The sequence below is a fragment of the Chelonia mydas genome, chromosome 2 (genome assembly GCF_015237465.2).
Source record: "Chelonia mydas isolate rCheMyd1 chromosome 2, rCheMyd1.pri.v2, whole genome shotgun sequence".
In the NCBI taxonomy this organism is placed as follows: domain Eukaryota; kingdom Metazoa; phylum Chordata; order Testudines; family Cheloniidae; genus Chelonia; species Chelonia mydas.
The window spans coordinates 228,702,660-228,728,665 of record NC_057850.1 but is presented as its reverse complement, the minus strand read 5'-3'; the positions used below and the strand labels follow the sequence as shown (position 1 = coordinate 228,728,665).

The 26,006-nt window shown below is 42.1% G+C and overlaps 1 protein-coding gene across 1 annotated transcript; it reads left to right on the top strand.

Annotated features, from left to right (window-relative positions):
- The first annotated feature begins 371 nt into the window (after positions 1-371).
- LOC102945948 lies at positions 372-14,604 on the top strand. The gene is made up of 5 exons (XM_037891656.2): positions 372-583; positions 996-1,590; positions 6,604-7,142; positions 8,852-8,918; positions 12,954-14,604. The coding sequence occupies exons 2-5, from the start codon at positions 996-998 to the stop codon at positions 14,471-14,473; spliced, it is 2,721 nt and encodes a 906-aa protein (XP_037747584.2). The 5' UTR covers positions 372-583; the 3' UTR covers positions 14,474-14,604.
- The last annotated feature ends 11,402 nt before the right edge of the window (positions 14,605-26,006 follow it).

Below are 26,006 nucleotides of genomic sequence, written 5' to 3'. Positions count from 1 at the left end.
TAAGTGTCTTGCTATGATCAGAAGTATCATGGGGGTAGAGTTTTTTAAACTAGAGCCCACCAGGCTTCAACTCTAGCACTACCACTGGATTAAAGTGAAAACCCCTCTCTTCCCCCTCAGCTTCTAGCTTAGCTAAAGGTCGACTTTACTCTTGAATAAACGTCCCTCGTTTGCTAGCCCCTGAGGTCACAGTCGCAGTCTCCCAGCATTTATCCACTCCGCGAGCCCTGCCTTTTGCTTTGTCTTAGGTGAAGTGCGGCTGTTTATTCCTGTTGTCTTTACGATAGCGGCGTATGCAAGTCCTCATGGCATAACAGCTTTACGCGGTGTAATCTTTGTTATGAGGTACCTTCCCCCGCAGCCCAGGGCGCTGGAGTCGCAAGAGTTAAAGGGAGGTGCTTGGGGAAGGGGATGCTAATGAAGTCTAAGGAATGTTCTACATTAACATTCTTCCAGGCTTGCAGAGGAGGTCAGGCCCCACTACTGGGGAAGGAAACTCCCTCCGCTCCCTGCCTGGCCCTTGCAAGCCGCCCAGCTCCAGAGAGCTTGGCCTTCTCAAGTGCAGCTCCGCGCCGTCTCTTAGGTAAAGCAGCTGGCTACTCTCGGGCCATCGAACCAGCCAAGCCCCACTTTGGAAAGAGTTTGCCCAGGGTTTGACACAGGCGCGGGGACGCACAGAAAGTTGGAAGGAGTGGGGAAGGAAGCTGCAGCTCGCTGCAGCCGGGTGGGGGTGGGGGTGTGTGTGCGTGCAGAGACCCCCGGCTCTGGAAGAGCCCTTCAGGGTGCCAGTGTGAGCCTACCCATCTAGGAGCGAGGGGGTCCCGGGGGCACGTGCACTCTGCAAGTGGGGTGCGCCTGCTGCAAGGCAAAACACTGCTGGCCACGGAGCCTGGGCGCCGAGGGAGCAGAGTGGGGTACAGGCACTGGGAGCCCCTGCGCGGGGCTGGGGCGGCTGCTCCCCCTGACCGCTCGCTGTCTCCCTCTTTCTCTTGCAGATGCGGCTGGAGATGCTGCGCTGGGCTCGCTGCTGCTGCTGGCTGGGGGTTTGCCTCTCGCTGCTGGCGGCAGCGGGAGGAGGCAGCGGCGCTGGAGGCTGCCAGGGCGCCCTGTGCGGCGGTGGCGGCGATAGAGATCCGCCCCGACAGCAGTGCCTGGGGCCCCGCTGCTCCGGCAGAGTCAGCCGCCCGTCCCGCTCCTTCCCTCACACCGTCCGCGGCAAGCAGGCGCCGAGCGCCCAGCACGCTGCCCCTCTCCCCGCCGTCCCCTCCAGGAGCGCGGCCGAGCTCAGCCCGGAGCTCCCTGCCCCGGCCGCTAGGGGCGCCGGGGAGAGCTGCCCGGGAGGGGACTGCGCCGCCCGGGCCCCCAACGGCACCAGCCGGGACTGCAAGGGCGTTGAATGCAAACTGCCCCTGCGGCTCCGCCACAAGTCGCGGCCGGGCAGCAGGGCTCAGGGCGCCCAGCAGGGAGAGGCCTGCCCGGAGCCCGCCCGGCTGCTCCGAGAGGCAGAGCGAGCCGCCCAGTTCCTCGCGGAAGACTTCGCCTACCCGGCCTCGGAGCTGGGCGTGCAGCTCACCTGCGACCTCAAACCAGGTGGGTGCTGGCTTCAGAGCGAGGCGGGCAGGGTTTGAGCTGGGAGAGCCAGCCCCTACCCCAGGGATGTGTGTACTGTGCCCTGGCCCCTGCTGCCCCCATGCTGAGGAGGCTGGGAGTGCCACCAGTACAGTGACTTGGCCCGGAGAAACCAGTGGCCTGCGTAGGGTAGGGCCATGAGCCCAAGTGCCTGTCTCCAACACCCAGCGTTTGGCACCCTTCCTTTCCGCTAGCCAAGATCCAAGCGTAGCATTTTCTTAAGTGCTCCTCAGGATTGGAGGTGCCAGACATGAGACACCTAGGGCCTGAATTTCAGAGGTGCTGGGTGCCCACAGCCCCACCTGGGGTCAATAGGGAGCTGAAGGTCCTCAGCACCTCTGGAATTGAGGCCCAAAGTGTGCGGAGCTGGATGCCCCAAATTCAAAAGCGGCCATGAAAATTTGGGCCCAAATTTGTGGCCCTAGTCTTTCCAAGCAGGGCAGGAACTATGTCTTCTTCTCCCCTCCCCACACTCAAATGAGGGAAGCAACAAAGGAGCAGAAGAGGAAGCCTGGCAAAATAAGAGATCAATTATTTTTTACCAAGTGTAAACATTTTCTATTTAGCTTCACAATCTGTTATTTCTGATGTCTGTAATTTCTAGCAAAGCCAAAGAAGGTTTGAGTGGGATGAAAATACATCTGCATCCAGAAGGAATGACTTGGTAATCAGGCACAGTTAGTGTTGCCCACCAGAATCCTATGGACATTGACAAACTCACTAATAATAATTGATAACTCATTTACAGAGTTCAAGGATTCCAAAGCACTTTACAGCTATATCATTTAAAATACCATCATGGAAAGTCAGACACTTCTAGGGTGGAATTTGTCAAATTTTTAATGGTGGACAACACTTTAGTATGAAGGTATGCTATATCCAATTGAAACTGCAGGGAGGGCACAAAGGGTCAAAATTATGTTTCTCAGGATAAAGGCAAAGGGCTTGATTCTTCTCCACTCTCACTGGTATAAAATCAAGAGCAACTCCACTTAAGTAATTTGACTCGCACTGATGTAAAACCACAGTAAGTGAGAGGAAAATGTGTCCTGAAGGGTTTTTCAGGACCCATTTATATCAGCTAAGTGCATAAACAGTAACGTTTGTTGTGGATTTTTCAGCAAAATCTTCCGGTTCATTGAAACATTCCTGCCAGTAGTTCCACTATCAGTTTCAATTAAATATTGTCCGGTCCAGGATAGCATTTCTGGTCACACCCAGGGAGATAGCCTCCTACCTCAGAATAATAAAGTGATTAGGCTACTCATCAGGGATAGCCAGATTCAAGTTTCTGCTCTTTCTAAGAGCTCCTGGGCTATAGAACTCACTCCCTCAGTCAGATCCTGATGAACTGCCAATCTTGACTTTTAGGGCAGGGTTATACCTTTTTCTTTCTGAGACCCCCCCAACGTGCTATAAAAATTCTGTGGCCCACCTGTGCCAGAACAACTGTTTTTCAGTTGATTATAAGCCAGGGCCGGTATTAGGGGGTAACAGAACAATTGGTCAGGATCCCATGCCACAGGGGCCCCCACAAAGCTAAGTTGCTATGGGCTTTGGCTTCAGTCCCGGGCAGTGGGGCTTGGAATTTGGCTTTCTGCCCTGAGCCCTAGTTAGTCTAACGCTGACTCTGCTCTCTGGTTTATGTTGGTGGACACCCTGAAACCTGGTCGTGTCCCCCCAGGGATCCCTGGACCCCTGGCTCAGAACCGCTGTTTTAGGGCACATTTTTGCTGAAGCATTTGTTTGGACTATGAATCATCTCTGGGGAGGTTTGGTCGGTTGGAGTGTTACAGGGTGTGTGTGAGGAGATTATTTGGGCTAACATGGGCAGTTTAAGATGTTTTTAATACCCTTTGGTCCTCTATAATTTTGTTAACCGCTTGAGCATATTGGAAAAACCAGGCCTCCTTCCCTGGACATTGGTGAAGACAGTAGGCTGAGGGATGAAGGGATATGATAGGTTTAATGTGAGGATTATAGAGATGGGTAGATTTTATATGTGCTGTACAAAAAGATGGTCTCTACCCCACAGAGCTTACAATCTAAGTATAAGTCGAGACAAGAGATAGAGACAGATTAGGGAATACAAAGAAACAATGAGACAGTATTGGTCAGCAAGATAGGCTGTGGTCTCAGCATGCTAGCTGCGTAATTGTTCTTAAGAGTTTTGTGTGCATGTAAAGCACCTTGAGACTTGGAAGAGTGCTGAAAAAATGAAAAAAAATGATTGATATATGCCTGGTGATGAGGGAATAAAATAATGAAATATAAGAAAGTCTTGTAACCATAAATAAAGTCCAGCCACTGCCTCTTGCAGTGTTGTACACTTGATGTTTCCAGGTAATGTTAACACAATTCCATACTGTACCTGTCCATGTAGAGCAGCACTCTGCATGATGATGGTAAAGTCCTTCCTGCCCCTCAGTGGTGGTGAACTTATGTCCTGAAGGCTTGATTTCCCCGCTACTTTAGCATGCATGGCTATTAATGTTGTTCATGAAACTGACCAGCCTTGTTATATTGACTTAAAGCAGTGCACATATTAATCAATATAGGAATTGGTCCTGCACTCATGCTTTGCATTCAGTGGGACTACTTGTATAAAGTTACTCGTGTGTGAGTGTATTTGGGATCAGGCCCATAGTTTTTGAGTATGGAGTATTGAAAGAAGATATTGATAGGAGAAGTTTTATATTTTTAATAAATACATAAAACATAGTAGATTAGTAAAATTCTACTATTAGACATGAAGGGCTAGAGAGTGTGTGGATTATTGCATTAGAAAATGTTACTTATTTTTTCTATTGTTAATATAAATTAGGGCTGTCGATTAATAGCAGTAAATTCACGCGATTAACTCAAAAATGTAATCACGATTAAAAAAATTAATCACGAGTAATCGTACTTTTAATTGCACTGTTAATATAGTACCAATTGAAATGTATTAAATATTTTTGGATGTTTTTCTACATTTTCAAATATTTCAATTACAGCATAGAATACAAAGTGTACAGTGCTCACTTTATATTTTTTTATTACAAATATTTACACAGTAAAAATAATAAAAGAAATAGTATTTTTCAATTCACCTCATATAAGTACTGCAGTGCAATTTCTTTATTGTGAAAGTGCAACTTACAAATATAGGGTTTTTTGTTACATAATTGCACTCAAAAAAACAAAACAATGTAAAAATGTAGAGCCTAAAAGTCCACTCAGTCCTACTTCTTGTTCAGCCAATCGCTAAGACAAACAAGTTTGTTTACATTTATGGGACATAATGCTGCCCGCTTCTTATTTACAATGTCACCTGAAAGGCATTCACATGGCACTTTTGTAGCTGGCATTGCAAGGTATTTATGTGCCAGATATGCTAAACATTCATATGCCCCTTCGTGCTTCGGCCACCATTCCAGAGGACCTGCTTACGACGTTCATTTTAAAAAAAAATGTGTTTAATTAAATTTGTGACTGAACTCCTTGGGGAAGAATTGTATGCCTCCTGCTCTGTTTTACCCGCATTCTGCCATATATTTCATGTTATAGCAGTCTTGGATGATGTCCCAGCACATGTTGTTCATATTAAGAACACTTTCACTGCAGATTTGCCAAATGCTAAGAAGGTACCAATGTGAGATTTCTAAAGATAGCTACAGCACTCAACCCAAGGTTTAAGAATCTGAAGTGCCTTCCAAAATCTGAGAGGGACAAGGCATGGTGCATGCTTTCAGAAGTCTTAAAAGAGCAACACTGCAATGCGGAAACTACAGAACAGAACCACCAAAAAAGAAAATCATCCTTCTGCTGATGGCATCTGACTCGGATGATGAAAATGAATATGTGTTGGGTCCACACTGCTTTGGATCATTATTGAGCAGAACCCATCATCGGCATGGATGCATGTCCTCTGGAATGGTGGTTGAAGCATGAAGGGACATATGAATCTTTAGCGCATCTGGCACGTAAATATCTTGCAACGTCAACTACTACAACAGTGCCATGCAAACACCTCTTCTCAATTTCAGGTGACATTGTAAACAAGAAGCTGGCAGCATTATCTCCTGCAAATGTAAACAAATTTGTTTGAGCAGTTGACTGAACAAGAAAAGTAGGAGGACTGAATGGATTTGTAGGCTCTAAAGTTTTACATTTTATTTTTGAGTGCAGTTAGTTTTTGTACATAACTCTATATTTGTAAGATCAACTTTCATGATAAAGAGATTGCACTACATAATTTGCATTAGGTGAATTGAAAAATACTATTTCTTTTGGTTTTTACTATGCAAATATTTGTAATCCAAAATAAATATAAAGTGAGCACTGTACACTTTGTATTCTGTGTGGTAATTGAAATCAATATATTTGAAAATGTAGAAAAAAATCCAAAAATATTTAAATAAATGGTATTTTATTATTGTTTAACCGTGTGATTAATTGTGATTAATTTTTGAATTGCTTGACAGCCCTAATTATAAATGTTTTAACTTCAGAGGGTAGTTTAAAAAAAGTCAACTATCATTTGATTATGAAGATAAATCTAAAGAGGTTTTAATTTTTGCTTGTGCACATAAGCTTCAAGGTTCATATATTTAAGGACATAAGAACGGCCATACTGGGTCAGACCAAAGATCCATATAGCCCAGTATCCTGTCTTCTGACAGTGGCCAATGCCAGGTGCCCCAGAGGGAATGAACAGAACAGGTGATCATCAAGTGATCCATCCCCTGTCACCCATTCCTAGCTTCTGGTAAACAGAGGCTAGGGACACCATCCCTAAGGACTATTTATAGGAAAGATATGTGAGAAGGTTATTTCTTACATTTTAGATCTTCAGAGTAGGGGTGATATTTTATTAAATCACATTTAATTAAAAGAAGATCTGATGGAATTTTGAATGTAGTTGAGGAGATAATATAATCTGGAAAATTTATTTTTTTGCCAGGAAAAGTAATAGATTGTTTTGTATTTCAGGAGAAAATGAAGTTCCATCTGAAGATGCACTAATATTACAACTGCAGCTTGCAAAAGGCCAAGAGAAATTTGTTGAAATGTTAAAAAGCCAACAGAAGATAATTGTGGATTTGCAACAAAAACTTGCTGAACAACAGAGCACATTAATTAGCCAGCAACGAGAAATTCTTGAACAACAAAGAAAAATGTATGAGCAAATGGATCTGATAAAAGTCCAGTATGGCATGCTTTTTGACACAGTGAAACAAATGTCATTCCAGAGTTTGCATGAGGATATTCAACATTATTTTGAAGCTCAGCTTCAAGGACTTCAGAACCAGGTCCGAAATCATCTCCAGAAGTCATACTCTGTACATAAAGTAGAAGTTGATGCAAAAGTGATTAATGTTGGGGAGACTTTGCTGGACTGTGACCTTTGTGAAAGTGATGAGTTTTGCAATTTCCAAAAGACGCCATCACGGTGTGAAAAATGCACCTTGTGTCCTGCTGGCTTTTTCCAAATGTCTGAATGTTCTGCAAACGCCGATCGGATTTGCCAGGTGAAATATTATTCTGTGTATTTTAATAAGTAGATCAAGCATTTTGTCAGGCTTATAGACGATACCATTCTGAGACTGAGGCTATTCAGAGAGTAAGGAAAGAGATTCTATTTTGTGTATAAATATTCTATGCCATGCCAAGTTTAGGATTCTTAGGTTCTCCTGTGTTAATAGTAATGTATTTGCTTTAAGAAATGTATTTAGTAGTAATTCATTGTCTCTAGCGCCAACAGCGTACTAGGTGTTTTGGAGACAGATGAAAATGAGGAACTTGTCCCAGAGAGCTTAAAATTTGAACAGTTGTTGTACAAACATAGGAGGGGACATGAGAACAGTGATAAATATGCTTGGTTTTCGTTAGTTCCACATTTTATATAGGTTTCAGAGTAACAGCCATGTTAGTGTGTATTCGCAAAAAGAAAAGGAGTACTTGTGGCACCTTAGAGACTAACCAATTTATTTGAGCATAAGCTTTCGTGAGCTACAGCTTATGCTCAAATAAATTGGTTAGTCTCTAAGGTGCCACAAGTACTCCTTTACATTTTATATAGGCATCTCTTTTCCAATAACTTACAGTATTGGGTTGTAGTTTATGGGCCTTAGGGAAATGTATTTTAAGGAGGGACTTGGAGAAGAGGGTGGAAACAGCAGGTCGCAGAGGTGGTTCCAGTCATATAAGCAGGCATGAAAAGTCCCAGAGTTGAGAACTGAAGAGGGACATGGGTTGGATTGTTAGACATGCAGCTTGGGCAGAGCTTAAGTGGGTGAGGAGGTCCGTGAAAGGAGACCAGGGCAGAGAGGTAAATAGGAGTCAGGTTACAAAGGGCTTTGAAGGCATGGAGAGAGTTTAAAGATAATGCAGCTGGTACAGGAAATGAGGGGAGGAAACTGAGAAGAGGCTGGACACACTCAGTGCAAGGTACAGAGTAAATGACTGTAGTGGCAGCATTCTGGACATGTTGAAAGGGTGGTGTGAAGGATGTCCGGATGGCCAGAGAGAAGGAGGTTGCCATAATCAAGGCAAGAAATAATCAGAGCTCAGACAACAGTTTTGATGGGGGTTGGGAGGAGAGAGAGGGATGGGTGAGTTCTGGAGAAATGACATGATTCAGTGAGACCATCAATATGAGGAAAGAGGAGGGAAAGAAGATGGAAAAATGACACTGTTTGAGGACCTGAGGGATGGGAAGATGTTGGAAATTCAGACTGACTGAGATTGGGGAATAGCATAGAGGAGAGGGAGGCTAGTGGGGGAAGATGGAGCAAAGTGTGTCAGAAGTTGGAGGCTGACGGCTCAGAGAACACAGAAGGAATATGAGACAGAGCAGGGAATCGGGGGAGAGGAGGATACGGTCAGAGAGAGAATTTGGAAAGTGCCAGATCAGAGAGGGAGAGCAGTTCTGAGTAAAGATCAGGTCAGGAGAGTGATTGTGGATCAGTGGAAGCCAACTGTTAATGCTAATACAGTTACATAAAAATGACTGACACACATGTCAGCATCCTCAGAAGTTTATTTTACAAAATTATTAAAACCAGTATAGTTAAGTGGCTGTCAATTTACAAACCTGACGTGATTTAACTGGATGCTTTATATAATTCAACTAAAATGTTTTTCATTTGGCCTTCCAAGTAAGTGTTTTCCTGTTTTAAAGCTTTCATATTAGCCATTTCATTAAAAGTGAAATTAATATGATTCTTGTGATTTGTAGGACAGAGACGAATGCTTTGAATCTCCCAACATTTGTGGTGAGAGAATAAAATGCCTGAATACTCCAGGTAAGTTCCTACCTTTCTGTGACTAAACACATCTTCAGTGAAAGAACAAAAAGGCAATGAAGAGCACTGTCCTGCTAGGTGCTGGGCCCTGAAGTGCTTAGGATGCTGGAATCAATGAAAATCAAAGGCACCTGGCACAGAGAGGTAGGCTGTAAGAATGAAAACTAATCTTAGGAGGCGAATGGGCTGCTTCAGGCATAACACTCTTCACAGCCTCTGGTGCTGTCCTTACTTCTGTTTGGCTTTTTAATTCCCATACTGCCTCTGGGCCTGACGCTCCTCTCACTTCCACTGGTGTAAATTAGGAGTAACAACATTAGAATCGATGGCATTACCACTGGTGGCCAACTGCCCTGGAAGGATAGTCGAGTCATTTATCTCTTGCAGTTGCTTCTTTTTTTTTTTTTTTTTTAAACTAATATATGTACTTATATAGCTCCCCCCTCTGCAGTATCTGAAGTGCCTTGTAGCAATAGTATTGTCTAGTATTAGACGTGAAGCCCCAGTTTTCACCTCCAGTTTCTTTGGTGCCTTCGATAATGCCATCCTAAGTGACTCCAAACCACAAGTTCTGTTAACCTTCTCCACCCCAGCTTTGGCCTGACACACCTACCTTAGGTGGCCCCTTCCCAATCAACGTGGCAGTCAGGCCCACAAGTATGAAGTCAACAGACGCAGTGAGCATGCTAAATCAACAAGGAGGGTTCTTTTTTGCCTGTCAGTTAGCCAGGCAAGAATTGAAAGGAACTACATGGCCAGCATTCACTGGTTATGAACTCTGCTATTGGACTGTCAGTCAAGGAGATGAGAAGAGTCCTTCAGGTTAAAGACTGTCCTTTCTCTGTCACTTCCACTGCCTTCCCACCCAAACTCCATAGCAATGGGGGCAAAAGGAGGGGAACACTGCAATGTAATGATGGCCCATACAAAGGTGAAGGGGGTCAACAATTTGGGTCAACAATCTCCATCCTCTGTAAATCACCCCATTTCAGCTACGGGGGACGGAGAGTTCCCTTCTCCCAATAAGTTAATTGTTTTAATTGTTAAGGAAGATTGCTATTTTCAGGACCTGTTGCCTGTTTGTTTAAGACAATCCCTTAGCTTACACAAGCCGAATGTACTTCTTCATAGGGACATTGAAATCAGATTCTGCTTTGGGAAGGAAAAGTAGAGAGGAATTAGGTCTGACACATGAGGTCGAGAGCTGGATGTGGAGCCTCCATGGAACTACACACAGAGGTGGTTCCAGCTTCCCCAACTCCTGTGGACTGCACAGCTTTGGTCTGAGGGGAAAAAGAGAGCAAGTCAGGATAGAGTTGCATGAAATGAGGAGCCTTCTATTCTCCATTGCTCTGACCCACTCTGTGAGGAGCTCTGCTAGAGACTGGATTGTAAAAAGGCGGCTGCTGCTGAGTGGGGGTGTGCTTTCTGCAGTGAGCAGCCCTGATCTCTCAGTAGATCAGTCTGTGCTATGCGTCTATGCGCCTAGAGGACTTGCATGGCCTGATGCTGCAGAGATTTTCTACAGAGCAAAATATGAAGAGCTCCCTGGAATTAATGCTTATTCTTTAATTCAGGAAATACCTCAAAAGAGGTGTGTATGCGTGTGATGGGGCAGGGGGAGCTCAAAGAAGAATCAGAGGTAGATTAGCTTGATACAGAACTAATCTTTCTTCTTAGACGATCCAGCCTTGATCTAAGGGTTAGTCATGCAGTGTGCAGATTTGAAGACTCATCAGTGAACCGAGAAGAACAGTAGACATCCTTCCTCACCCTGCCCACAAAAAAAATGTGTAAAGCTAGAGTCTAAAAACTTGCTTAAATATATATTAAAATATTTTTTAAGAAGCAAACTACATTTCAGAAAAAAATCCTTTTCTACAATATAAACCAGTTTTAGAAGGGATGAATGTACAGTAACTCCTCACTTAAAGTCGTCCTGGTTAACGTTGTTATGTTGCTGATCTATTAGAGAACATGCTCGATTCAAGTTGTGCAGTGCTCCTTTAGAACGTTGTTTGACAGCGGCCTGCTTTGTCCACTGCTTGCAGAAAGAACAGCCCGTTGGAGCTAGCTGATGGGGGCTTGGAACGAGGGTGGACCGGCAGCCCCCCTATCAGCTCCCCTCTCCCCTAAGTTCCCTGTGCATAGCCGCCCAGCAGGCTGTCAATTGCCCGCAGTTCAGCTGTCCCTCCCCCCACTGCCACGTGCTGCTTCTGCCCTCTGCCTTGCAGCTGCTCCCGGGAGCCTCCTCCTTGCTGTGCAGGGGGGCAGGGAGGAAGAGGGGTGCTAATGTCAGGGAGTCCCCCTCCCCCCGCTCCTATACCTCATCTCCACAGAGCAGGGGGGGACATGACAGGGCTCAGTACCGAGAGAGCTTGCTGGCAGCAGCAGCTGTATCAGCTTGCCGATCTACTTAAAAAGGCAGTGTACTTAGAGTGGGGTCACCGTACTTAAAGGGGCAATGCGCGTCTCTCTCTCTCTGCCATGCTGTCTCCTCTCCCTCCATTCGTGCTGCCTTGTAGAGTGTGAGGCTACATTAAGAACAATGTATTAACCCTTGAGGGCTCAGCTGAGTGCTAGTTCATCATTTAGCAGTAAGGCATTCTTTGGGAAATATCCCACCCTCTGATTCCACCACCTCAACCAAGCTTCACAATCATCACTGCTGTGTACAGTATTACATTGTTTGTTTAAAACTAATAGTTAGTGTGTGTGTGTTTGTGTATGTGTATATATATATATATATATATAATGAGGCCTTTCGTCTCGCGAAAAAAATTTCCCTGGAACCTCCCCCCCGCTAATTTTTATGGGGAAATTGGATTCACTTAACATCGTTTCGCTAAAAGTAGCATTTTTCGGGAACATAACTACAACATTAAGCAAGGAGTTACTGTATTCAATAGCAATACATTTTATTATTTTAAATGTTAAGTTAGAGTATTAGTATGAGATTTAAAAGGTTGAAATTTTTCATTTGAACAACTTTGTTTCCAGTGAAAAATGGATGTTTTTCAAAATGAAAAGTTTTCATGTGAATTTTTTAATTACAAAAAACCCTAAAATGTTTGGTTTTCTAAAATCAAAAAATGGAGGGTTTTTTTGTTTTGTTTTTCATTGAAAAAACAGACAGTTTCAGTGGGGATTTTTTTTTTTTTTTTTTTTAAGTTTTTATTTGAATTTTTTTGTGGAAATTAGTTATCACTTCCCAACCAGCTCTCATAAGTACATACTGCCTGGTTCCACAGGAGATGTTGATACTTGTTCTCATAATCATGCAATTATACAGCCCTACATTTCAGTGTTACTGAAAGGATAGAGAGCATATTAACAATTAGTCATTTTGGCACAAATATGTGTAGCTCCTTTATTTAGGGTGCTTCAAGTTTTTCCAAATGTAGACACCGGTGGCCTGATTTTCAAAGGTGCTGGTCCCCCACAACTCCAGCTGAAGTCAGTAGCAGCTGTGTGTGCTCAGTGCATCTGAAAATCGGGCCATAGCTCTCTAATGCTGGGCATCCAAAGTTAGAGGCCACTTTTCCATATTTGTCCTTCAGGATCGTATTCTGTGAGCTACTATTTGCCAGGTGAGTAGGTGCACCCATGCAAAGTGGGCTTAAATTGGTCAGAGACACCTGGTGGAGAACTCTCTTTGTGCACGGAAACTCTCCACTTGTTAAAAGTGGCACTGTCACTTCTTGTATCAGCCAACCCCACAAACCTCTGCCTAAGGGGAAGTAGGGGCATATGTGGGGAAGGGATGTGGTGGAGCATCCCCTGTGCCTCATCCTCTACTGGTGTGCTGGGTAAGAGCAGCCCTAAGATGCACTGGGGTCTGGGATCCCTGCAGCTCCCCTTTCCCACTCTGTTTGGGTGCAGCGTGAATGCGGTGAGGTATCAAGGCTGTAGTATTTAACCCATTCTTGGAATAAAGGGTGCTCTGACAATATTGAATAACCTACTTTTGCTTTGTTAGTGTCAAATGGCTCAGAAGGTGTGCCTGTGACTAAAACTGCCTACTTCTACAAACAGGTGGCTTCCGATGCCTTGGAATTGCTGAAAAAGATGCAGCCTCGGGACTGTGTGGAGAGGAATATTTCTTTAATAAAGAAATGCAAGAATGCCAGGCTTGTTTAGAGTGTGAAGACGGAATAGTAGCTTTTCCTTGCTCCCCAGTCACTGACACTGTTTGTTCAGCAGACAGTGAGAACAAGCTTTCTGAATCATGGGCTGCAAACATTATTTTACCCTCAGCAAAGTCTGGCACAGCTCAGGTCTACCCTGGTTTAAACTTGAAGATAAAGGGAAAGCTTCACTGTGAAGTCGTATCTGTTGAAGATAACAGCCTGGTATTCAGGCAACATGGTTTGATGTGGACTGACCTCAATTTTGCTGTAAAGCACAACTGCAGAAACTTTCTCCAGCTGTCCTTGAAATTAAATGACACTGAGGAAGGCTGCGAACTGAGTGGTGTTCGTATCGAACAACCAGAAGGAAAATATTTTCAGAGCACCAGTTTAAGCAGCGCGGCGGAGGTGGAACCAAGCCAAACTCTCTCTCTGTTTCTGAAGAGTCCAAATCAATTCTGCAACCAAAGTAAAGACGTAAATATTTATGACCTTAATGCTCCACTCAGTTTGTTTTGGTTGTCCCATGATACAGGTGCGGTGGCTATGAGTGCACAGATGTCAACTGCAATGCACTACCAAACTAACTATCGACCTACTTTTAAAGTTATTTCTGTTTCTGACCCTTACATGTTAAGTTTATCTCACGATGGCAGAGCTATAAAGTTCACTGAAACGGGTGTCATAAAATTTGTTTTTCACCAAGCACTCTATTCCATGGGCCATACTTGTGTTCGTGAAGGCTTTTCCTTGGTCTCTTATATCAATAGGAATGGTACTAACCGAGAATTAATGAACATGTATAAATCTGGTGTAAATTACAGAGACACATCAATATCTGCTTCTGGGGCCACAAAAGTCAACAGTGGGGATCTTCTTAGCTTTGAGATCCTTTCTCCAGCTCAATGTAATGTTCGATATTTTGGAGACAGCTCTGGAATTAGTATGCTTAGCCTCATCTGGATCCCATCTGCAGTTTCCACTGCCATCTCAGCCACAGTCTCTGTTACACGACTGCCTACAGGAGCTGTCAGAAACAAATTACTGGATTTCACCCAGGTCTCAGCCAGTGAGAAAGAGATACAGCTTATTTCTTCTGGAGAACTTGCTCAGAAGTACTTCAGATTTGCTGAAAGGGGAGTTGCCAGTATTGCTTTTAATTTAAAGCTGATCCACTCATGTAATGTACTCAAAGTGACTCTAAATCATTTGATCAGTGATCAGATGCAACCCACAGCAGTTGGCCAGCAAATTGGAGGTCAGATGCCTGAGGGAAGTATATGGACCAGTGTGTCCCTCCGCTCTTCTTTCGAGGTGCATAATGGCACATTGATATCCATTTCTCTTGACTGTGTGCGTGGAAGAATCAATCAGATTGCTCATGAACATAGCACCAGCATATCTATCTTATGGATTTCATCTTAATTACTTTGGATTGAAGTAAGCCTGAATGGACAGTTTGCAATGGGTTTTGAATTTTGTCATACTACATATGTTCAGTACCCTAGATTGTGTGAACATGTACAGAACATCACATTAAAATATTCTTACCACGAGGAACATTTTAAAAATAATCTTTTTGGTTGGATTATCATCTAAACAAAAGTAATGTTTCTGATTTTCCAAAGGGATTGCTTTGTTAACATCTCGGATCATAGAGTTGGGAGTCCAGCTCAGGCTCTACTTCTTACAAAGCATTCTCTTGAACTCAGATTTTGCAGGACCTACAATAATATGAGGGGAAGGTAGACAGAATAAAATGCTATTTTTAAAAAAGGTAGTGAAATTGGCAACAGCAAAGACACCCAAACAATGTAGGCCTGCTTTCAAATGCCATTATCCCTTACTACATATACTGGGTAATGCCAGGACTACATGCGCTTGCCTTAGGTATGACAAACTCATCTTGTCAGGCTCTGACATAGCGGTGTTGCCTGTATATAGGCAGGGAGAAAGTGTGCTTCAGACTAAAGGCAAAAGGGTAACAGCTCAGCATTCATGCTTAGAATGTAAGAAAGAGGGTTGTTCAACAAATATAATGTAATTGTCACCCCGCTCCCCAATCCACCCCCCAAAAAGAAATGTAAGGTAAATGACAATTTTAGTGTTATTTATAATGGGGGAAAAAATGGTTTTAAGTGGCTTTTTTTGCGGGGGAGGGGTGTTTCCTTCCACTTTTTCTTTCTCCTTTTTTTAAAAAAAAAAAAAAGCTTTTTTCACCAAAAAAAGGTGTGTGGAGGGAACAAAAAAGTGAGAGGAAGCAGGGGAAACACCTCCCCCAAAAAAACTTCTTAAAACCCCCAGATCAACAACAACAAAAATCTCAGAAGAAACAAAATGAAACTTTCTGAAATAAATGTTTGTACCACAATGATTTGTTGAGAAAATGATTTTAAAAAAAAATTGGCTTAAAAAACCATTTTAATCAAAAATGCATCTTTTTGGTGAAAATGTTCAGTCAGCTCTAATAAGAAAATGTAATTATCATCATTGACTTTTGTTTGCTCTTTTTCTAGACCTTCCATCAAACTTTTTTCCTTCTGGTCTTCTTTCCTACTATATCAAGACTCTCTCATTTTCTCCACTCTTCTTTCGCTCCTTCTTGCCACTTTCTCATTTCCTTTGTTAGGACCAAATTCTGGCTCATGTGGGAAAAGTGGCATAGATAATCCACGTGGGATGATGGGAAAATTGGCATTAATAATGCACCTGGAGGCTACCTCAGTCTAGTCTAATATGCAGGTACCTGGGGCATTCTTCCCCTGTTCAGACCGCTAACTGTGTGTGTGTGTGATGCTATGCTATGCATGAGATAAACGCTTATGCACACACCTGAGCTAAGCTTATATATGTAGACCCACGTTCTTTCTTATGACTTCACTATGTCTGGGATATCAGTAGGGCCCTACCAAATTCATTGGCCAGGAAAAAAGGATCATGGTCTGTGAAATCTGGTCTTTTGTGTGCATTTTACCCTATACTATACAGATTTCATGGGGGAGACCAGCATTTCTCAAATTGGGGGTCCTGACCAATTAGCCGTGCAAACCACATTGGGTAAAATTCCGACTCCATTGTTTACATGTTACCAAAAAGCACACTAGACGGGTGTGATGCGTAGAGCACTCTAAGGCTTTGTCTAACTGGCAAGTGAAAGACGCAACTTTTGTCGTTCAGAGGTATTAAAAAAACAGCCCCTGAAAGATAAAAGTTTTGTCAACAACAAGCGCCGATGTGAACAGTGCTTTGTCAGCAGGAACGCTGTCCTGCCGATAGTGCTAACGCTGCTCTTTGGGGGTGAAAGTTTTTTGTCGGCAGGAGAGCTCTCTCCTGCCGACAAACAGCAGCTGCACTGCTCACCTTCTAGCAGCATGGATGTAGCGGCACAGCTGTGTCGCTAAAAGCTGCATAGTGTAGACATAGCCGAACATGTTGCATTCTTACTGCACTGTGTAGACCCTGCCAGTGCACTCTAAAAGGTTACTACTTTGGATTAACATTGTTTTGTTTCAGACTATGTTAATGTGAACTAGATACCTTGTAGTGCACGCTAACAGGGTCTACATGGGGCAGTTAGAATATGACATGTTTGAGCCCTCTACAGGTCACATCCCTCTAATGTGCTTTGCTGCACCATGTAGACAAACCCAAAGGCAAAACTCTCACTGATTTCAGTGAGGCCAGTATTACACCAACTCTGACTAGAAGTTTAGTAGGGATTAATAAACTCCAGTACCGCAGAAGTAAAACTTTATCCCAGACTGAGAGTTCTCAACACTTGGAAAATATTTTTGTGGCTGTAGAGAACATTTAGTATGAAAAAACAAGAACTCTTGGAATTAGAGCATTTGTCTTGAATGGATTTATACAGAGGAGCCCTTTCACTTGAGAGCAGTAGCATTTCTAGTAGCCTAGTTAGACTGGGCAAACAAACAAACAAGTCAGTAAGCTTAATTCCTATGAGACTGCCCAGTAAAGCAAACTATTCAAATAATTTTTAACTGGTTTAATGTGTTTAAAGTAAAGCAGATTGCAACAAACTGGCAGTTTTTGCCTAAAATACTCCACCCTGTTAGCAGGTGTTGATTTTTAGTGGAAAAAAGATTGAATGGGTTCTACTGCCTCACAGAGGGAGGCTTGTTACTTCACAAGGATATATGGGAGGTACAAGTGGATCTTTAGAGAGCCACTGTGGGCTGAGCAGCCCTGAGGTAGGACCTCTAGGAGCAGGCAAGTTTGGAGAGAAGGCTTGTGCTGAGCTTTGTCTTATTGCTAGGGCTCTACCAAATTCATGGTCCATTTTGGTCAATTTCACGGTCCTAGGATTTTAAAAATCACGCATTTCATTATTTCAGCTATTTAAATGTGAAATTTCATGGTGTTGTAATTGTAGGGATCCTGATTCAAAAAGAAGTTCTGGGGGGAGGTCACAAGGTTATTGACCGGGGCGGGGGGGGGGGGGGGGAGTTGCAGTACAGCAACCCTTATTTCTGTACTGCTGCTAGAGCGGCGCTGCCTTCAGAGCTGGGATCCCAGCCAGCAGCTGCCGCTCTCCAGCTGCCCAGCTCTGAAGGTAGCGCTGCTCCAGCAGCAAGGGTGACATGATGTGGTATTGTTACCCTTACTTCTGCACTGCTGCTGGTGGGGCGCTGCCTTCAGAGCTGGGCACCTGGCCAACAGCTGCTGCTCTCTGGCTGCCCAGCTCTGAAGGCAGCACAGAAGTAAGGGTGGCAATATCATGACCAACCTAAAATAACCTTGCGACCACCCTGCAACTCCCTTTTGGGTCAAGGCCCCAGTTTGAGAAACGCTGGTCTCCCTGTGAAATATGTATAGCATAGGGTAAAAAGCACATAAAAGACCGGATTTCACGGTCCATGATGCGTTTTTCATGGCTGTGAATTTGGTAGGGCCCTAATTACTGGTGATTTCTTCGTTAATAAAGAAAAACCCCAGGAAGCAGCTGAGTCTTTGACTCGGCATAGTATAGGCAGGTTAGGAAAGGCACCTTCTCCCACAGGTATAATGGCCTTGTTTTTCCTTCAGTGTTTTCCTGTCTGAAGTTATATTGTGGACAGGCGGCCACATTCTGCACTGTCACCCCAGATTTATACTGATGTAACTACAAGTTAGTAGAGTCACTCCAAATTTAAACCTGTCTAACTGAGATCAGAATCTGACCCTGTGTCCCCAGAGTAAAATACAGGAATTATCATGATATAATCAACATGGTGTCATTTGCCTAGATGCAGTCCAGCTCAGTTTGACTATACTGTATTGAGTGGGATTACAATATTTATGGAATTGCTTGTGTGTCCTAATATGAATATACTCAGTGAAATTTTTTATAACACAGATCATGTACATGCTGTAATTGCTTGCTTTTTGTGTGTTTTATGCATTGTTTAGAAATGCCACTAAGCAGGTACCAGTGAGTATTATAAATATTAAGGCTAAGAAAAAGCTTTTAGAATAGAAGTGCTTCACTACACTATGCTCCTGATTTTGCATTCCTAGCACCCCCAAAATTTCAAGTCAAAGGCAGTTTTGGATGCACTATGGCCGGAATGCAAGGTCAGGCTCCTAAGTGGTTAAACTAAACATCACAAATACTGCTTGTCTTTCACAACTGTTATCTCAGAGGATGCAGGCAGATTAGGACAAATCACTTTCTCTCCAAATACTTCTTTAACAATAGTTTACAGCAGACTTCACTTTCAAGTGGGTTGTAGCCAATTGTTTCCTTGCCCTCCTCACTAAAAATACCCAGCATCTATATTTCAGTCCAGATTTTGCCTTTGGTTACACGAAGGTAAGTCTGGAATAACTGGGAATCACTCTTGATTTACACCAGTGTAACTAAGAGCAGACCGTGGGCCTCCACATTTTTATATGTGCTCTGAAACCAGTACTATGTACTATAGGATATGATCACCAACAGTGCACTGTAATCCTACACCAAATATTATTCAAAAGGAATCGGGCACAGTGAAAATAAATGTTATACCCAGAATATAACCAAACTGCATATTTTCCCGATAATTATTTTATCCACTTTTGTTGACAATTCGTGAACTCCTTTAGTCAAATCAATTTAAAGTTAACTCTTTCTGATATCAGAATACTGTATATTGGATACTTCAAGTGCAAAATCCATTTATAAAAAACATTTGGCTCCAGTACCATGGACATGAGCATGGTATAAATACCTCTCCAGTCCTTGCTCACACAGTGGTATTTTTCTCTGTGAGTAGTTCCAGTGCAGATAATTGCAAAGTAAGGTACTGCGCAGTATGAACAAGGGTGGCAGAATCTGGCCCATACTGGTAGAGATGGATAAACGGAACCTATTCTAATGCATATATGCAGTCCTGTAGGTTACTATGTTACAATATGTGTGTAACATGCAGTAGTTCATTGTAATAAACTTGTCCATTACAGAAGGGAAATACTTTAGACTTTCTAATGCTGCTTATACAAAGGAAAGATAACTTGGTTTATAACGGACTGCCATTCCTGTATAACAGGGGTGGGCAAACTTTTTGGCCTGAGGGCCACATCAGGGTTCCAAAACTGTATGGAGGGCTGGGTCGGGAAGGCTGTGCCTCCCCAAACAGCCTGGCCCCTGTCCGCCTCCTCCCTCTTCCCACCTCCTGACTGCCCCCCTCAAAACCACCGACCCATCCAACCCCCCCCAACTCCTTGCCCCTGACCACCCCGTCCTGGGACATTCTGCTTCAATGTGTGTTCTAAACATTTTGCAACTGTAAACATTTTATCTGAATATATTTTATTACTTTTACAAAGTTTTTATATTTCTATAGTGTCAAACCCGGAGGGATATCTTAAGTATATTTTAATTTAATATTGTGTTTTTATGCTTTCTGTTGGTGTTTATGTAGAGTACATTACATTATGAAAACTATATTAGTTTATGGTATTTTTTATCAGGTATCATGTTTCCAAATATTACCTTGATTTAAAAATATTGTTTATATTATAATATGTATTAAGAAAATTTAACACAAATAAAACAGACTGACTTGAATGTTGATTAATGCCCTATTACCATGATGGGGTGAAATCCTAGTTTCACTGAAGTCAATTGATGTTTTACCATTGTGTCATCATTGCTTGCCTATGATGTTTAAATTGTGTTAGGCCTGTATTTCTAGGGGCCGTCAGAGTTTTGGGTTTTTTGCACTCTTGCAAATTTAGTTATCTGAATAGTTAAAAACTTTTTTAATTGATGTTATCAAGCTGATAAATGCTTTTAATAAATTAAAGTTTTTTATTTTAATAATTGTTACCACAATATTAATTCAGAGAAGAAATAGGAATATTTATCTGTATTTATAAGAATAGTTAGGGGCTTGATCCTGCAAGGTGCTGAATACTCTGGCACAGATCCAGCAAGGCACCTATGCAAGTGCTTAACTTTAAACTAGTGACCAGTGCCAATGAAGTCAAAGGGGTGAGATCCCCAAAGGGACTTCAGAATTGCAAAGCTGAGCATTGCGGTACCTGACTTCTAGGATCCTAGAAAAATGACAGGAACAACACTGTGATCCATGAAACTTGTTAAATGCTTAGGCTCCCGTACAATGAATGGGGAGAGAGAGGCACCTAAGAATGCAACCCACAAAAGCCAGCATGCTAGGCAGGGAGCCTCCTAAGTCAGCCAATAGGAGATGCGGAAGAGAGAGAGTGTACTAAGCTCCGTCCCTCTCTGATAGGCACCATCCTGTTACCTGGACTTAGGTGCCTCGCTCTGCTTAGCCATTTGTGAGCAGGAACCCACTGTACCTGCAATAGGCTGCTAAACCAGTTCTTGAGGGAACGAGTTAGATACCTGCCTCACTTAACACCAAAAGGGAAGGGAGGAGTTGGTGCCCATCTTCTACCTGTTAGCCTGGTGGTTAGAGCACTCACCTGGGATGTGGGGTTCTATTCTCCTCTCTCTGCTAGAGTGGGAGAAAGGATTTGAACAGGAGTCTTGCACTCCCAGGTGAGTGCTGTAACCCAGGGACTCTCAACCTTTCCAGACTACCCCTTTCAGGAGTCTGATTTGTCTTGCGTACCCCCAAGTTTCACCTCACTTAAAAACTGCTTGCTTACAAAATCAGACATAAAAATACAAAAGTGCCACAGCACACTATTACTGAAAAATTGCTGACTCTCTTTTTTTTACCATATAATTATCAAATAAATCAATTGGAATATAAATATTGTACTTACATATCAGTGTATAGTATATAGAGCAGTATAAACAAGTCGTATGAAATATTAGTTTGTACTGACTTTGCTAGTGCTTTTCATGTAGTCTGTTGTAAAACTAGGTAGATATTTAGATGGGTTGATGTACTCCCTGAAAGACCTCTGTGTACTCCCAGGAGTACACTTACACCTGGTTGAGAACCACTGCTGTAACCAGTGAACTATGGGATATTTTGGTATGCGGTCTCCCTGAGTCTCTCCTGTTTGAAGCTGTTCCAGTTAGGATAAAAACTAAGTCATTGGAACAGCTTCAACAGGAGAGACTGAGGGAGACCCCATAGCTCACTGGTTAGAGCACTCTCCTGAGAGGTAGGATTTGAACAGGGGTCTCCCTTCTCTCAAAGCCTAAAACTTAGGCAGCTAGGAAACTGTTAAAGTGGAAAGTTGGGTGCTGAGGGAGTTTAGGCACCTACAGGGTTAGCAGCCAGGTGAGAGTTTCATGGATTGTAGCGGTGCTGTGCATGGGGACTCAGGAGCCTAAGTTGCTTTGTGGGTTGCACCCTAGGACTAGTTGTGTGTTGAAAGGTAAGTACATGATTTGAGTGCTTTGCTGGATCAGGGTCCGTGTGCCCAGAATAGTGCATGATTAAGCCCTAGGCGCCCTTGCCAAATATTTTTAAAGCACAAATGTATCTTTTGTTGAAACTATTAATTGTGAGAGTTGGGTGAAAAAGGTAAAGATCTATCACGAAAGAAAAGGTAAAGTATATTTCAAACATTTTTCAAACATTCAAAAATATTTTTTCAGTTATCAAAAAATAAATGTTTGGTCAAAATGATGGTTTTTGTCATGAAAGTTTGTTTTGATCAAAAAAGCATTTTCCATTTAAAAAAATAAAATTGAGTTGGAAATTCTTCAGCCATTTGCATTACTTACATAGTACCCAAAAGTGTGCTAAACACTTTAAAGATGCAGGTACTGTGATCCAGAGAATTTACAATCTGGAGCTCTAATCCTGCAAAGATTTATGCATTTGCTTAATTTTATAGGATCAGGGCCTAGATGCACAAAATTAAAATGAGAGGTAAAAGAGGGCCTTGTGAAATATATGAAGAAGGTGAGCCAAGAAACTGAGCTGTTTGAGGAAAGTGATAGAATATACTTTGCAAACATACAGCTTCTTTAGGTGACTGCAGTTTATGTAGTTTTCCTAAGTCTTTTTTCTTTGGAATTTTGAATTCTTGTCTTAACTTAAAGAAACTAAACATAAGAGGGCATTCTGTAAGTGTCTCTTAGATGTGAAATTCTAACTACTATCACGTCAGACAACATAGTACAATGCTGTTAAATGCCATCCTTTTAAAAATGGGATAATTTCCCACATACACAGGTGTTAATACCAGGCTGGAGCATGAAAGTAGAGCTGGTCAATTTTTGTTAATCACTTCTTGCGGAAAAAATAGAAATTTTTTTAAAAGGCTTTTTTTCCAACAAAAAACAAAACACCCACATTTTTCAGTTTTTCCTCCCTCTTTGTCCTGGTGACAAAGTACCCAGGGTACAATCTGGACCGATGAACGGCTGTGTCCCCTCAGTTCTCCAACCCACGTTGCCTTTTACACTACTTTGCTGTGAGAGCAACCACTCCTGGTCTGCTGTCACAGCCTCCAGCATCTAAATTACTCCCAGTTATATTATATGAGTGCTATAGCCAGCCACTCTTGAATTAGACAGTGGAGCTACACCAGCAAATTCCCAGGCCCAGATTTTCCCCAGAAATGTACTTCTTGTACTGCCCAACTCTCTCCTGGACAATACAAGCTCATATAAAGTCCGTCATTAATAGAAAATTATATGCACAAATCCTATTGTCCCAAATGGAGTTTGCCAAACACTTCAGTCCAAACACAATGGTTTAGATAAAACTACAAAACAAATTTATTAACTCCAGAAGATAGATTTTAAGTGACAAGTAATGAGGCATAAGTCAGAATTGGTTACAAGAAAATAAAAGTAAAATGCAACTAATGCCTAACTTAACAAGCAAAGTGAATTCAAAGTAAAGGTCTCTCTCACCATGTTCCAGCAGTCTTACTGGCTGAATTTTTTTCAGTCAGGATCCCTCCCCCAGTCCAATGATGCTTCCTTTGTTCTTCAAGTGTTGTCAATGTCATCAGTAGAAATGGAGGGAGAAATGATTTGAGGCATTTGCCCTTCTTATTTTTTTTTCTCTTCTTTGAGAATCATTTACACCTGAGGTTCAGGAGACACAGTCTGTGTGGCTGGGAACTCCCAGCTTCTTTCTTTGTCAAGATGTAGATTTTTTGCTCACCTCCTCCTTCCTACCAAAGAATGGCCACTTAATAAAGTGAAGGTCTATTTGACTTTGTTGACACCTGGCGGAGACGTCAGCTAGCCTTTTGTCTCTGTGGAACTGGTTTGTGACTGCTCCACAGACTTGGAACGTGTTTTAGTAATACCATACGGAGGACTCTTATAACTTTACGTGCAATGTTACTACACACATTTTAGCAGAACAATAACCATCGGTAAATTATGAGTTTTCAAATGATAACTTACAAGGCATGGTTTGTACAAGATTTCTCAGTCCCGTAAAAGAGTTGAACATAGGGATACAGACTGTTCCAGTTCACTGTTTTTACTGGCAAAATAGGAAAGTGTGGGAGAAGAGGGGAGAAAAGAAGGGCAGAAGGAGGAAGAAGAAAAAGCAAAACTCAAATATTTGGTTAATTTCTCTTTCCTACACCCACACACTCACTTCCATACCCACACCCACAAACCCCCCTCTCCAACCCAGTTCTCTTGGAAGTCTTGGAAACAAATTTCTGAAAACTTTCACAGATTGTTAGTGAACCAGTTCTACTTAAAACTTTGTCCAATTGGAACAGTCTTCTCAAACTTTAAACCCTCTATGCCCTGATTCAACAAAGCATTTAGCAGATACTCAAATTTAAGCATCTGCTTAAATTGTGTAGACTTCAATAGTACTACTCATATGCTTAAAGTTAAGCACATGGATAAGTGCTTTGGGGAATTGGAGCATTGTTTGATAAATGAGGAAGTTAATAGACAACTTGGACAAAGAAACTTCTGATTATATTTGTGGGTGTTGGCATACCATCACTAATTTTCAAGTGTCTTCCTAACTAGAGCTCAGTGAATGGTGGACATTTTAGTTTGCTGGCCATTCTGAAAAGTTGTAAAAAAAAAAAAAAGTTTTAGCTCAATAAAACACTTCATTTGACCTGAAATATAATGTTTCGATTTCAAGCATTTTAAACATTTTTAATTATTTAAAGTAAAATTAAAGGAAATTTCAAAACAAAAAGGTGATTTTTGAATCTAAACATTTCAAAAACAAAACATTTTTTAACCCCCCTTTTTTTTCCCCCTGACCCAAATAGCCTGGTGAAATTTACATGAATTTTCTAAATGTTTTGGTATTGCCAAATCTGCATTTTTCACTGGGAAAAAAAAGTTGCCCACCTCTGTCTAGGAGCCAGAGAAAGAGTGTGTGTTTACAGCAGTTTGTTGTGGTTTGTTTTCAGTTGCTCACTTCATTGTTTTAAACTAGCAATCAAAACTTATTAAGGATTCCCTAAGATATATAGGAACTTTAATCTAATTACTTCAAAGCAAATGTGACCTATTAAGTGAGTTAGCCTGGTAATCACATCTGAATCACATGATTGCACCCTGGGTGGTAAAGAATAAAAGAGACTAAGAGTATTAATAGATTCAAAGCAGGTGGTCTCAGAGTGCTGCAGATGCTTTGTATCAATCCCAAATGAAAGACCTCGTTCTATTTGGAAGACCAAAAAATTAGGGAGATTTGTTATGCACTGTAAAGTATTTTGTTTGGTCAGGGTGAAGTAATATTTTTGGTGTTATTAGTAAAGGAGAATAAAGGAAGTTTGCCTCATGCCAAATTGATAAAGGCATCTTAAGCAATGTATCTTATTGCCATGCTTGAAAGAGCTCTGTACTTCAAGGACAGCTTCTCATACACACATCTAGATTTACTGAAACCATTGCTTCAGATTACTGGCACATCAATGATTTAATACATACGTGTAATTAGCTGGAAAAAATTAATTGTCAAATATTAAATGGACACTTTTTGTAGAAACCCAGTAGAGATTCTAAACTTAAGATATAATGTTTACTGCTTTGTAATGTCCTGTACTTCTGCAAAGCTATTTGTAAACTGCTATAGTTCCATAGATTTTTCCCAAACACTTTTTATTTTTTGGCTTTTCAAGTAAAGTAGTCTCTTCTAAGGTTATGATAATGCTATATGGTGGTTCCGGAGCCTGAACTATACAGAAGTAGTGCCTAGATTTATTCCGTGGCAAACTTGGGCCAGTGCTGCTGAAAGCCTTACAAATTAGACTGAGGTATACGTGAAAGTTAGTGTCTATGGGGAACATAATAAAAAGTGAGCTTTTGCTTCTGCATGAGTGGTTCTTGGACCGGCCAGCAACCTTAATGGGGGTTGGGGGTGGGTGAGACAATGCTACTTAATGGGATATCTGAAGCTTCTAGCTGCAGAAGCTGAATTAAGATAGGTATTTGTCATCTTCGCTGGCCTCAACTGTATTTCACATACAAAAATAGCTGAAGATGTGGCTATGAGAGAGAGGCAGTCATCTTGTTGGTTTAAAAGTGTAAGGCTCTTCACAACTTCATCTGCCCACAATTTTCTTATTTCCTCTTATC

Bases quoted from the DNA above. Each gene is read 5' to 3' on its own strand.
- LOC102945948 (XM_037891656.2), top strand. From the start codon at position 996: ATGCGGCTGGAGATGCTGCGCTGGGCTCGCTGCTGCTGCTGGCTGGGG. The intron at 1,591-6,603 runs GTGGGTGCTGGC...TTTGTATTTCAG, and splicing joins CACCTGCGACCTCAAACCAG to GAGAAAATGAAGTTCCATCT. The intron at 7,143-8,851 runs GTGAAATATTAT...TGTGATTTGTAG, and splicing joins ACGCCGATCGGATTTGCCAG to GACAGAGACGAATGCTTTGA.